Here is a 14887-nt window from a genome sequence, read left to right as displayed (position 1 = left end):
CTTGTAGTAGATAACCCACTTACAACACCTTCTGATTTTCGATGTATCTGCAAATCTCAAATGCCCAATCAAGATCAATCATCCATTTATCGGCGTTCATGGGCTCTTCGTTGGCCAAAACGTTCGGGAAATGGTACACTAGGAACTTCTTCTAGGGACACCCCCTAAATTTTTGTCTATGCTCACACACTTGATGTCGTTGTTGTTGTTGTCTGAGTACATCTATCAGTAGATGAATAGCCCCAGTCATTCCATTTCCTCCATCCATTTGAGGATTTTGTTCCTCCCGATTATCGTCTCCACCCAAGTTTGTGGGTACTCTTCCTCGCACCAAGTGTTATTTTTCTGAAACACATGTGAACATGTATAAGATTCACGTACTTAACCCAATATTTTAGAAATTCAAGCCTAATAGAAGACTAAAGCTTCAATCCTATATTCTGGTACAATTCATAAGAACATGTGGTTTTACCTAGAGACGTATTACTTTGATACCATCATGTGACGCTCGCATGCTCTGATTGAAATTTGGCAGACCTTGAAAGCATCGGGATATGCAATATAAGGTTACATACCCGTTCATGACAAATAAGGATGCAATGCCCGTAGCATGTATCTAACAATATGTAATATTCGCAACGTATAATTTATTTTTAACGATACATAATGTACCAAAAATACTATATCCCAAAAACATAGACATACTTCATATTTCCATAATAAACAAATATCTTAAATGTTACAACACTTGTCCATCATGTATGTAACAAAATAAATACTTAAAATAATGCTCCATAAATATAGACTTAAAAGAAAAATTGCCACGCCATTCTCGTAGCTTGGCTATGATATCTAAAATCACATCCAACAAATGGAGAACTAATGCTATTAACTCCTCCTCGTCCCGCTGTGTCTTTCTGATCTTGTCCAATATGCCATGCATGAGTTTTTTAGATCTTGACATATAGTCTACCATTCTAGAAAAAATGATAGTAGAAACTACTATGTGAGATTTGTTTACAAATCCCAACAAACTACTAAGCTACCAACAGTATACATATTATGAAATGAACTTGAACATACGTACCATGACTTGGCAAATAGCATGATATGTACTTGACTTGAAAATAATGTGACTGCACATGGACATAGCATAACTTGATTGAATTAAACGTAACATAACTTGACATGAATGTGACATGAACATGAGACATTGTTCAACATATACATGGTTGATTAAAAGTGAAACTGCGGATGCTCCATGACTCTCGAATAGTCGTGTGCTCCTACTGGTATCGAATCACATCACAGGCATTTGCGTTATGTATGAATACGTCATGATAACTTAACTGCTTTAAAACTGATAAACATGTAATTGACACCACCGGTGTTGGGTGCCTGACTTCGCTTCGACAACCAATTACTTAGATCTCATTTGAAGCATGTTGACGGTACTTTGTCAATCCAAGAAATTCTACAGACTAGTTTAACCACTTCAGCATGGACAAAGGAGTTCCACTAGTATAATTTCCCTTCCTAATACTTGGGATTGTGATAAAAATAAAAGACTCAAAATAACTTGTGAATATTTCATGACATACTCGATGCAAGTGACATGGCATGACATATAATAAAATAAACATGTGACAGATGACATGACATATAATGGGATGTAATATTAAGCATGTATTGTAATAAATGACATGGCATGACATTTAATTAGATTTATAATCATCATAACAAATATGAAAATGATTTCTTATCACCACACATAATTAATACTATCGAGAGTAAGATAGAATCTAACTTATAGTAATTTGACGTACGATGCGTAAAATATCTTAAACTGAAATGAGATATTTGTAAGGTTAGAATATCGTACTAGTTTCTAATAAACATAAAACTTACTAAGTTATGACTAAGATTGCAAGTTACCCTTTTACTTATGAAAAGTTACAATTTTGCCCCTAAAATAAGGATATTGCATTTGAGTTTCAAAATTTATCAAAATTTACAGCTACAATTTTATCTTAAATCCAAATATCAACTTTAAATCAAAACACAGCTAAGAAAAACATGCCGATTCTTATGGGCCTAAAGCTTGATTTTTAATTTCCCTCTCCGGCTGGGAATCCTTTAGCCGCATCTTTTCGAAGGTTGAATTTTCCCGTCTCCAGAGTCCATCCAAGCAAACTTCAACAGACGCATTGCCCCACTCAACACAACACTAGGGACCAAAAGGAAAGAAAAATTACAAACATAGAGAGATGGCGAGGGAAGAGACGGTGAGAAACGCAGAGAAGCTGGTAGAGAGAGTCATGAAAGGGAACGATGCGTCTCACGACGCAACGCACGTCTGGAGGGTCAGAGACCTCGCCCTCACTCTCGCACGTGAGGAGGGCCTCTTCTCCAACCCTGACTCCATGGAGATAGTAAACCTTTTCTTTTCTATTCTTCTTTCTTCTTCTTTCCAAACTTGTTATTCATGTGGTCTGTTTGCTTGCCAAGAAATTAGTTAGTTATGCTTCTTTCTGAAGTGGGTTATAAGTTATGAATTGCCATCTTCTCTTTGTAAATTTATCTAAATTATAACTATGTTTTTTCGTCATTCATTAGTCAAGACGAAATCCATAATTATTTGAACCCCATTTTCCCACCTAATTGACATCATCTGCTGTATTTTTTATTTGGGGTTACAAGCTGTAGTAATTTCCTTGCTAAACAAAAGGCTTGTTTCCAATCCTGCGTTCCCTGGGGAGCAAGGAAATGGCTATATGGCGCTTGCTAATGAGTTCTGTCAAATAGTTAGAAACACAACAGAAGGTATATTTCATGGTGAAAGCTTTGAAAGGCTGTAGGGCTAAATTGCTCCATTATGGTCTACATTTCCCTCTTTCACATCTCACTGTTGAATGGGATCACTATGGAAATTTGAAGCTTTCATCTTCAGCAAACAAGAAATTGAGGTGGCACGGGTTTAAACTTGTACCGCTGATGCTATACCATCCGTTTTGGTATGGCTCCCGGTGCTCGTAATTGTGCAGTTCTGGTAGAATATATATATATATATATATATATATATATATATGATGTGCGTGTGCGTGTGCGTGTGCGTGTATATATATATACACACACACACACACACATATATATACATATTTCATTTTTTTCCTCCATTAGGTCATTCATGAGTTCCTTGTTTCAACTTTCCCCATTATTTGCCTTGACATCTCTTAAATTTGTTTCTTCACAGATAGAGCTTGCTGCACTTCTCCATGATATAGGTTATTACTTTCCAACAACTTCTAGGAATGCTTTCAATTATGACTTATGAATGTGGTGGGTGCTGCAAAAATGCATAAGTACCCAAATATACACTATTAAACTTCTTCTTTTTTCCTGAAATTTTCATACTGTTGTGCTCTTAACCTATAAACCTACTAATCCTGTTAATTATTAATTGCTGGATGCAGGTGACTACAAATACTTAAGGTTTGTAATTCTCATTCTGGCTTAATGTAAGAAGATGATTCTTGTTGTGCTCTAATACAACAAAAGTTGTGTGCTAATTGGGCTTTCAATGGTTCTCCCAATGAGTTTTCATGTGATGAAGCTTGATGTGTTAATTTTCGGAGACCTGCATTGTATTAATTAGGTTTTGTTTCCCATTTTCCACTGGACTTTTGAAGTCGATCAGTTTTCGAGTTCCCGCAAATGGCACATACATGTACTACTAACTTTGGTTACTTGTTTCTTAGTACACTGGAAAAATGTATAAATACATATCTTCACTCATAATTGCATGCACACTTGAAGCTGTATCTCCTCAATTTTACTTCATTCTTATTGTTGAAACTCATGTTTGTTTCTATAAACCAGGGATTTGAGTTTTGACTTTTCACCGTGTTGGACCTTTTTTTTTCTCCACATAGCCTTGCTTTTCCTTTATGTAATCTTTGAGATTTTGCTTGACACATAGAGATCCTTCTGAGGAGAAAATTGTTGAAACTTTTCTTGAGCAAGAGTGCATAGAGGAGCACAAGAAGATCAAGATTTTACAGATTATCAAGGGAATGGGTGAGTTCTTTGACGGCTATTGTTTTGCTCTTGTTTCATTTTTTCTTTCTTATTTTTTTACCATGCCAAATTTAAGATTAGGAGATACAATGGCTAGCGTTATGAAAAGCTAAGGTTCAAATCCTTCGGTGCAAGCAATTTTAGGGGCCATGTCCTATATATGAAAAGCTCATGATTTACTTGATCTATGGGATATGGACTCATTACACAGGTTCGGTCCAAGGTTTAACCAGGTAAAAGACATGTTGTGTTTGCACAGTCTCTGGGTTTCCTCTTCATCAAAAAAAAGAAGAAAAAAACAGGTTAGGAGATAAAAAGGCACATTGATCTCCAATTAGGTTCTATTTATTATGGTAAAATTGTAGATTTAGATTTAAGAAATATTTCAGTCTATTTTTGCCCCAAAAAAAGAAAAAGAACGAGGTTGGGCTATGTCAACACATGCCACTAAGGCCCCATTTGGTTTAACAGACAATCTCAACCCATCTCATCCCATCTCTTCTCATCTTATCTCATCTCAACATCTAAACACTATTCAAACACAAACACTTTTCAATTTCAAAATATATACAAGATATAATAGTTGGTGCTGGCTATGAGTTATGTGATACTCTTAGCATGCATCATATTGTTAGAGCCAACCCAAAATGAAATTGAAAATCCTTTCTCAGTTTCTTCAATTTTTTTTTTCTTACTTTGTGAAGGATCCTTGCTTGTATGTCCACAATATCCATTGAATAAGCTACTTATCAAAAAGAAAAAAAAATTCATTGAATAAGCTTTTTAAGACCTCTCGTCTTAGAAAATCTAGAATGTATTAGATGCTTGATTTAAGTTATATATAAATATTTCAGAAGAAAGAGATTCTTTGTAGGCTGGTTATAGGAATAATTTTGAGGAATTTAAGCCAATATAATTGATCATAAACTTTTTTCACTACTGAGATTTATGGCCAATAAATACACATGAGAACTTATGTTTTGGTAAAAACAAAATGTAAAGTAGGTGATTGTATAACTATCAAAGTTCCGTGATGTGTACCACCCTCAGAGCTGCATGCTTTGTTGACACTTGACCCCGGTTGCTTTCCGTCCCTCTTTCGTTTGAAATTATTTTTTGAATGTTAAACTTTTTTTTTTTTTTTGGAGTACTGGCAGTGAGTTTCTAAAGGTTTTTCCTGTATTTTTTTCATAATTTAAATATATTGGTGCTTGTTCCATTTTACTTCAATCACTTCTTATATTGCTGTGCTTGTCTCCCTTCAGCTGGCTTCCTCTCCTACCTATCATCTTCACATTTGGTCTTTTGCACCATTCCATCCTGATAATAAATCTCTCTCTCTCTTATACACACGCACACAACACACACACGTGTACATGAACACAAACTCACATTTGGATGACAAAAGGAATTTGTTTACATCATTTTGTATTCCACTAAGTCATGTTTGGTTATGAAAAAGTCTTAAAATGTTTGAGAATTTTTTTGAGATTGGGCTTTGGAAAAGGACAAAAATTTTTGAAGACATTGTTTTTAAAATAAGTTAAATAAGTTTTGTATTGGAGTTTGTGATAGTTAATTGATGGAGCATTATGCCTTCGACAATTTGTGTAATCACTCGAAGGAAATGCCTTAGAGTTGTAAAGTTGTTTGAATATAATTTTTTAAGAGTAGTTTGGTTTTGGACTTTGTAAAAATTGTATTGATTTTTGTGTTTAGGTAATGTTTGGGCAACGATTCGATTAAAAGTTGGAATAGAACTTTTTTTGAGATTTAAAGAAGTTTGCTTTGACTTAAAAAAAGAGAGAGAAATTCTGAAGAATAATTTGTGTGACCAAACATGGCCTAAATCTTGTGTATGTGTTTGGAAAAAAAAATAGTAAATCACACACATGGTTAGGAATAAAAGAAATATATAGTACATTCGATCACAATGGGAAATTTTACTTGGAGCCATCTTGATTCAAAGATAAGCCTTCATCTTTTTTGTTCGCTTATGTTATTTTCATTATCTCTAAATTACTTATTCATAGTCATTGTAATAAATCTGATTTTCCTCTTTTTCTTCTGTAGTTCACCCAATTTATTTGAAACTCTGAATTTTATTATGGCTTTTGAGATTGTCTTACACTATTCAGTAAAGTTACGAAATTTTGTTTCTTTTTTCCCTTTGTCATAGTTTGTATTTGTTCTGTGAAAGTAAGTAATTGCAACTGATGTATCTTTGAATTCAGGTTTCAAAGACGAGCTTGCTGGGCTTGTAAATAATGAACTTTTTCCGGAATTTGGAATCGTGCAAGATGCTGATCGTCTTGATGCAATTGGTGCAATTGGTAATTTGTGCATTTCATATGTGCTTTTATATAAAAGCCATTTATGTTATACCAGGGTGGCTTCTTCAAAAATCTTGCAAACTATTTTACTCACTGAAAACAAATTCTTAATTGACAAGCTATGCACCAATCTTAAGTTGTCCCTCAAAATCAGGCATTGCTCGTTGCTTTACTTTTGGTGGAAGTAGGAGCAGGGTGCTACATGATCCTGCCATTCAGCCACGATCAGATGTATCTAAGGAACAGTACATGAAGAAAGATGAGCAGACTACTGTGAATCATTTTCATGAGAAGCTTCTCAAGCTGAAGGATTTGATGAAAACCAAGGTAAAAGACTTGGATGCACACATACCTGCCCAGGTTTTCTTATCGTTGGTGTGCATCCATGTGTCTTTCTTTGTGCTTGATATGAATGTTTGATGTAACAGATGCATATATGTACATGGATAGAATACTAGATATTTATGATCGTTACATGGTGTTTGACATTAAATTCAGGCTGGTCAGAAGAGGGCTGAGAGAAGACACAAGTTCATGGAGGAGTTCCTAAAGGAGTTCTATGAAGAGTGGGATGGGAAAGCTTGAAACAGATACATGTCTTTACCTTTGGAGATTTGATCTCAATTGATTTCTGATATTGTCCTAAAGGTATACTGCATCAACTTTGTTCTAATACTGTGCTGAAAAGATGCTAGGGATTGAGAATCTCACATTTATTTTACATAATAAATGTATAAACATGGAGAGTTTCCTCGGACTGCCCTGAATAATTGAATGCCAAGCATGAGATAGGGGACATTAATGCTTCTGTATGTCATCTTGATAAAGATTAGTTGGCTAAAGGACATTTGAGGTAATCGCGTGGGCATTGAACTCTTGCTATGACCAGTTTCTATCATTGACAAGGGTTAGCGGTCTGTGAGCCTCTATAGGGAAGCCATGCGTTGTAGCTTTTGCTGATTCTGCTTGATGACTGCATTTCATCTTTCTCGTGCACCTGATAATTTGATTAAAATTAGACATGAGTTGGTCAGAAACAATCATAGAAGGCTCAAAATGGTACTGATTTTAGCTCTACACTAAATACAGCAGGGATTTGATTTGTATGCTTGGAGCTTGTCGATAGGGAATTGTGTATTACAACAAGACACACGAGCAAAATGCCAATTAACTTTGGAGTGTGACTTTGCATGTTACTAAAACCAAGGTAATTCAAATGGTGGCTGAAATGTTTTAGCAAAGACATACTCTTTTCTGCTGTTCTGAACCAAAGTTCAACACGGATAACACATGAGCTCTCTTAATCAACATGTCAGTGCATGAACTGGCCAAAAAATTGAATACCAGATTTAGAGGTCTCGTTTGACATTTTTTTATTGGCACCAGATTTTCGGGAACAGAGTCCCGACTTAGCTCTAGACGTGTACAGGCTTTCAGTAAAAATTTTCCTTCGGATACACCTCAAATAGTTTTAGAGAAAATTCTTTCAATTTGATAGACCCAAGAGTGTGAATGGCTGAATGCGGAGTTTCAAACCCAAGATGTTTGGTTTATACGTCTCACCCCAGGACCACTACGCCATCCCTTGGAGTTGGGCTTCTTTCACATTTAAATGAAAGGTTCTTTCAATGTAGAACTTTACTTGATGCAAGGCTCTTTAGGCAAGCATGTGGAATTTGAGGTGTTTCTTTCACGCATTTCACTTTTTGACTTCAATATGCTTTTCTTAGGTGATATTTGGAGGCAACAGTTTTCGGAAGTTTTTCAAATTTTTTTTTTTTAAAAGAAATCAAAGATGCATTAAACTAAAGAGTAGTTCTACTCAAATTCCTCATCTTATCCTACACCAAACACTTGTGCGGACGTGTTATTTCCTTTTATGTTGTTGTAAACTAAATGCACATTCAGGGAAAGACAACCTGAGATTCGGAATCGAAATTTCTCTCCCCTCCCCCCCCGCATTGCCCTTTGCCTGCGTTCTCCCCTCCAACTGCAATCTCAACTTTGCCACCATTTGGGGTCGCCGAGGAAAACGACTGACCGAAAGCTGTTGTGGAGGAAGAAAAACACCTTGATCTTCTTCATTCTTGCACGAAAAACACCTTGTCTTATTTTATTGGAAAGCTTGTTGGACCATTTTCTCTGTGATGAGTGTTGGATTTGATCTGATTCATGTATAAAGAGTTTTTTTTTGTGGGAAATTCTTGCCCTAAGGGTGTGGTCCAAATGTATATATACAATTTAGAGTAGGAACTTGAATGGTAGTCGGATATATAATCAAAGACTGAACTTGAATGGTAGGAAAATCAAATCTGCTGCGGAATAGATTTCCAATACAAGAAGAACCTACTAGTCAAAGATCCCAACAACCCCAATTTTCAAAGACTTTTTTTGCATAATTTTTTTAAAACTAATTATGAAAAATCATGGCGTCATTCAATAGTGAGATTAGGAAGGACATTTGTTATCTGTTGTGACGCCCCCAAATTCTGCTTGGGATATGACGAACTCTGAAACGTCAAGACATACAACATAAGATTACCTACCCTCCTTCATGATAAATAAATATACAATGTATTTAACATGCATCTAATAATATGCAATATTTTCAGCGAATAGCTTTTTTCTTTGAGCAATACTATGTACTAGATAAGATATATCCTAAATATCCAAACATACTTCATAATCTTAGATGACAGACGTTCAAAAGTTATAATTATATCCAAAAGTAAGGGTGTAAACTCAAACCGGAAAACCGGTCCGGACCGGACCGAACCAGACCGATTTTACCGGTTTTGAACCGGTCCGGTCCGGAACCGGTTTTTAAAATGTAAAAACCGGCTAGATTCGGTCCGGTTCCGATTCCAGGATTTTTTTGCCCGAACTGGACCGGTTGATTAAAAAAAATAAAAAATAATATTTTTATATATAAGTTTTATACAAAATATTTTTTATATATTAAATATTAATATATAGAAGTTTTATATATAATGTATAATTATAAATTTTTATGTGAAATTTTATATATAATATATATTCATATATGAAATAATTTCTTTTTATAATTTATAAATTATTATATAAAATGTTAATACTAAATCACTAAAATTTTATAACTACTACTAATATATAACTTATAACTATACCAATAGTCTAATATTAATACTATTATATAGTCTAATATATTAATAAAAGTATAAAACAGTTTTTTTTTAAATCAAAAAAATTTTTTTTTTTATAAACAAATTTTTAATGACAAATTGTGAAACTTATATTTTAAAAAAACTGGAAAACCGGACCGGAAACCGGAAGTACCGGTTTAGGAGGGTAACCGGTGCGTAATCGGTTTTGAAAAATACAAAACCGGTAGTTCGGTCCTAAATTTTATCCAAAACCGGACCGGACCGGACCGGTTACACCCCTATCCAAAAGATCTGTAATATCATGAGTACTAGATAAGTACAGGCAAAGATTGATATAGCTATTAGGCTAATCTATTGAGTAGCTCACGCAACTCAGCCAAGGAAGCCAAAATACTATCGATAAAACAAAGCATCGAAGAAATGAGCTTTGTGTCATTGCTTTGCCACCTAATCGACCTCCTCTAGTCCACTCTCTGTTACATCTCTTGATTCTGGCATATGATCTACCATTTTGGGAAGAATGATAGTTAAGACTACCAATTGAAATTTGATTATAACTTTCAGCAATATAACAAATAACTTAACTATCACTATATAGATGCATGCATGACAGTAAAAACAGGAATGCTAACGTGACGTGACTTGACAATTAACAAGACATGAGTTGACATAATCTCAACTGACAAAGACTTCAACTAAAATGAACTGTATCGAACATGAACTGAACTGAACGTGAAATAAATATGACGTGAATTGAAATTGAACTAAACTTGAAACTAAATATGAATTTGAAATCTTGTTCCCATAATAACTGATTAATTAAATATGAACTATAGATGCTACACATGTCCCCTTGAGCCATGTGTCCTTGACGCATCGCATCAATCTGCATTAGTGTAAGTATGTTAACATACGTCTCACACCACGAGTATCTGCACCTGCACAAGTGCATATAACAATTGAGCTGTGGTTTGGCACCATCGGTGTTGGTGCTTGACTTCCTATTGATGGTACTTTGTTAACTTAAGGAATTTTACACTAGTTTAAACTCTTCAGCATGAACAATAGAGCTCCATTAGGATATTATCTCATCATAGCACTTGGGGTCATGATACACATAAAAGACTAAAATGACTAGAAAATACTATTTTTCGTTACAAACTCTATACTCGTGACATTACGGGGTGTGAAATGAATGACAAATGATATGATATGACATAATATGTAAGTATGACTAATAACATGGCATAACATGGTGTGCAACAATTGAACGCGGCATGACGTAATATAACATGTAACATAACTTAACACACTCACATACACACACATACACATACACACACACATATATATATACACCAAACTAACATGAATGATGGTTTCTCACGACCATACACACATAAATATCCTGAAACTAAGTTAGTGTAACGTCCCGTCCCCGAGGGTCCGGAAAGTTAACTCATATAACCTGATAATCAACAAATTTATAGACTCCAAAATATAACGTCATCAGAATACTACAAAGTCTCTTAATAAAATCCGCCACTTCTCAGAAATCTTCTATGAGTAATCCACTATGCTTAAAAATCATCTTACCGATACTCCATAATCCTGATCCTTAGCCGGTCTATTCAAAAATCATCTGAAAAATGAATGGAGATAAGGGGTGAGTTATCAACAACTCAGTAAGCAGAGGACATATACTAGTGTGTAAACATGAGCATTTTCACAGAGTTCGGAATGCAGAAACAAAACATTTCAGTATCAATATGCAAATCTCAAACAAATACGTTTTATCAGAAAATCAGAGCGACTTCTCAAATATTTCATATTCAGAAACCAACTTTTCATGTTCAAAGACTCCTTTGGCATAACATGACTGAACAATTTCGTCTTATCATATCATATCAGAACAGAGACCATGTTTAACCCCCGTGGTAGGGTTGTGCATCCCGCGGAAAGCCAAGCAGAACATAAATTACCGTGTTACCAAAGCGATTGCACTCAGAACAGAAAACCACTATTATATCTCGTGGCGGGCCAGAGGTCACTATTATCTCCCGTGATAGGGCCAGAGGTCACTATTATATCCCGTGACAGGGCCACATATCAGAGCAAAACAGAATCAGAATCACCATATCAGAGTCAGAATCAGAGTCAGAAAGTCATGCCAAAGGTTTTTCAGATGCCACATCATAACAGAGTACAGAACAGAACAAAATTAGATCACAAAGCATACTTTATGCACAAAATTTCATATTCGCTCTCTTTTTCAAAGTTCAGAAATAGAATGTCAAAAATAAACTCATGTCTACACCAGTCATGATAGAAAATACTTTCTTCTTAAACAGAATCTCATGAGTAATGCAGAACAATTATCTGAGGTTGTTTTCAGATTTCTTTTCATAACAAAACATGCACATTTTCCAAAAAGGATCTCAGTTCATTTTATTTAATGCAAAGTCTAGCATAGGAACCCCGCTTACCTGGACTTCTTAGCTTTTCAGAACTCTCCTCAAAAATACCGAACAAATATTAATCGTCACCTATATAATAATCACGTAACTTTCATAAATTTCCAATCAACCACGTATTTCGATATTAAAACTTAAAAATGCTAAAAGAACCTATTTTAAGAACCTCAAAACCTAAAATTCTCATAATACCTAAAATACCAACATTTTCTAAGACCAACAATATTCACTTAATCGAAATCGTACTGGAGAAGAAAATTTATCGAAAAAGTATTATGATAATTATAGAACTCAATAAAAAATTAATATTCAAAATATCTAAAATACCAACAATATTTTATAAATAAAAAGAATACATTGATTACTAAACTTTTCCTAAAATAATTCATGAAAAAAACTCACCTCTTATGAAAAATAGATTTACTTACTTTATCTAAAAATATTATCAAAATACAATATAATATTTATTAAAACTTAAAACAAAATCCTAATTAAATATAAACTCAACACACAAAAATTTCTTCTCAGCCGAAACTCAAGCCGTGAACTTTCCTAATATATATTAGGTTAAAACTAGTAAGTGCAAGTTAAAACTTTACTTATAAATATACACACACACACACATATATATATATATATATAAATATATATATATATAAGCACCCTATACGTAAGACAGACGATAAACAAACAATAGAATAAACGAAAAACATGCAGCGGCGGCAGGGACTCACCGAGATGGTGAAGTGCGACGGTGCGGCGTGCGACGGGAGGTGGTGCACTCGGTGGCTATGCACTGGACGAGAAAGAGAGAGAGAGATGCACGGTGAGAAAGAGCTTACGGGAGAGTAAACCAACGTGAGAGACAGAAAACAGAGAGGGAGATACCGTGCGGCGGGGCGGCAAGAGGCGGACCTGGGGTGACGGAAAACTTCACCGGCGGTTTCTGGAGCTGCAACATGAAGAAGCTCACGGAGGTTAAAGGTTGCAATGGCTCACGGTAGGAGGAGAAACATCCTCTGTTTCGGGAGTGAAAAACAGAGGCTGCGGGATGGCTATCGAAGGCTACACTGGTGGGGGTATCGGTGGCGGCGTATGGCAGCGTTGAGGAGGAGCAAGCGGCGACTTGACTTCCTTGGGAGGCTGCGTTTTCCAGGACATGGTTGGGTAAAACCGTGAAGATGCAGGATGGCTTTTGGCCGTGCGCGGGCGAGTCTCTTGCCGTGCAATCCGCTTGCTCAGCGTCTCACGTGGTGCAATGATTGCCTGCGGTTGCCGACCTCCTTGTATGAGCGGGACGCTCTCATGGTAAAGGCATGCTGCTGCGGTTGAGGCCGAGACGGACGCGATGGCGCATGGAGAGGCGTTGAGCCTAGGTGAAGGACGCTAACGGTGGTGTCGGTTTTACGTACGTGGAAAAAGATGTTGGCGTCGAACTAGGAGGGGCTGCACGATGGTGAACTCTGGAGGCTGGACGCAACGAGGATACAAGGCAGTCTTCAAAAAAAAAAAAAGATGAAAACGTGTGTCTATACGGGTGATAAGAAAAAACCCTAAAGTTTGAAAAGAGAAAGACGTGCACCGTGTAGTGTCGTGTGTGGGAGAAAAAAAAAAACAGAAAAGAAAAAGAAAAAAAAAAAAATAAAATAAAACAATAACAATTAAAGTCCAACAATAAAATTGTTCATTAAAGCAAAACGCAAATTTAAAAACAAACATTAAATAATATCACCAAAGCACATCAAAATAAAGTTCACAACTTAAAAATTATAAAATAAATCCAACGAGAAAAAATTCGATAAATTTTTAAAACAAGAACAATAATATTTAAATTAATTATAAAAAAAATCTTCCACATAAAATAAATAAATATGCTAAAAATATGGGGTATTACAGTTAGAGACTAACTTATATTGAGTGAAGCATGATGAATTTAAGTGTGAAATAACGAGAATTGTAAGGATGCATTTCTAAAAGTTAGAAACTTCTCACTGGTATACTTAGAAATATAAAATTAATGAATCAAAGTAAAATTACCATTTCCCCCTCTATTTGTGGAAAATTGACCATTTTACTCTTAAGTTAAGGATTTCACATTCTAACTCTAAAACTCACAAAAATTTACATTCATCATGTAAATTTTATCCTAAAATCCAAATATACAATTAGAAAAATTTAAAACACAACATAGCTACAAGTACCAAGCAAAGGCCGAATTACACTAATGCTAAAATCCTTGATTTTTGCTCCAATTCTTTCAACTCCAATTTTCATGCTAAAATTAAATCATGCAACATACAAAAATAATATCATATGCTTTAATATAATGTTAGGACATTAAAAAAAAAACACATCACAAAATAAAAATTTCTTTCATGCCAAAATAAGTCTTTTTACCACAAAGAACAACATTGATGTTCTTGGTCTATCATTCTTCAAATCAACTCTAAGAACTCCAAAAGTCTAAAAAATATTCTTAACATGATCATAAATCAATCCTAAGAAATAGCATGCTGGAACAAACAAATCAAAGATCACAAAGTTTACAAGACATCCACCAAAGATCACAAAGTTTACAAAGTTTGCACATTTACTCCAAAACCGAGTACTACATGATTTGGTTTTGGATCAACTACTAGATCTGAATTTTTCATGAAGTAAACCATCACGAAATAACATCATATGCTTCATATTCAAGTACTAAAATTGATCTAAGCATCAAACTCGAGATCACTTGACAGAAATTGCATACAAATACAACACAACTCGTGAGCCTCAAGTTATTCCAACCGGACCTTAGCATGCATCAAAATTCATTCCCTCAATATCAGAATCATAAATCTTCAAAATAACTTCCTAA

The 14887-nt window shown here is 35.1% G+C and overlaps 1 protein-coding gene across 1 annotated transcript; it reads left to right on the top strand.

Annotated features, from left to right (window-relative positions):
* The first annotated feature begins 2097 nt into the window (after positions 1-2097).
* On the top strand, positions 2098-7218 carry LOC108988500 (uncharacterized protein YpgQ). The gene is made up of 7 exons (XM_018961771.2): positions 2098-2432; positions 3254-3284; positions 3474-3492; positions 3980-4077; positions 6312-6410; positions 6565-6737; positions 6909-7218. Exons 1-7 carry the CDS (start codon positions 2268-2270, stop codon positions 6993-6995), a joined length of 672 nt encoding a protein of 223 aa, XP_018817316.1. The 5' UTR covers positions 2098-2267; the 3' UTR covers positions 6996-7218.
* Positions 7219-14887: the final 7669 nt, after the last annotated feature.

Source organism: Juglans regia, chromosome 13, assembly GCF_001411555.2.
Source record: "Juglans regia cultivar Chandler chromosome 13, Walnut 2.0, whole genome shotgun sequence".
NCBI classification, from domain to species: domain Eukaryota; kingdom Viridiplantae; phylum Streptophyta; class Magnoliopsida; order Fagales; family Juglandaceae; genus Juglans; species Juglans regia.
This window is presented reverse-complemented; position numbering and strand designations above follow the sequence as displayed.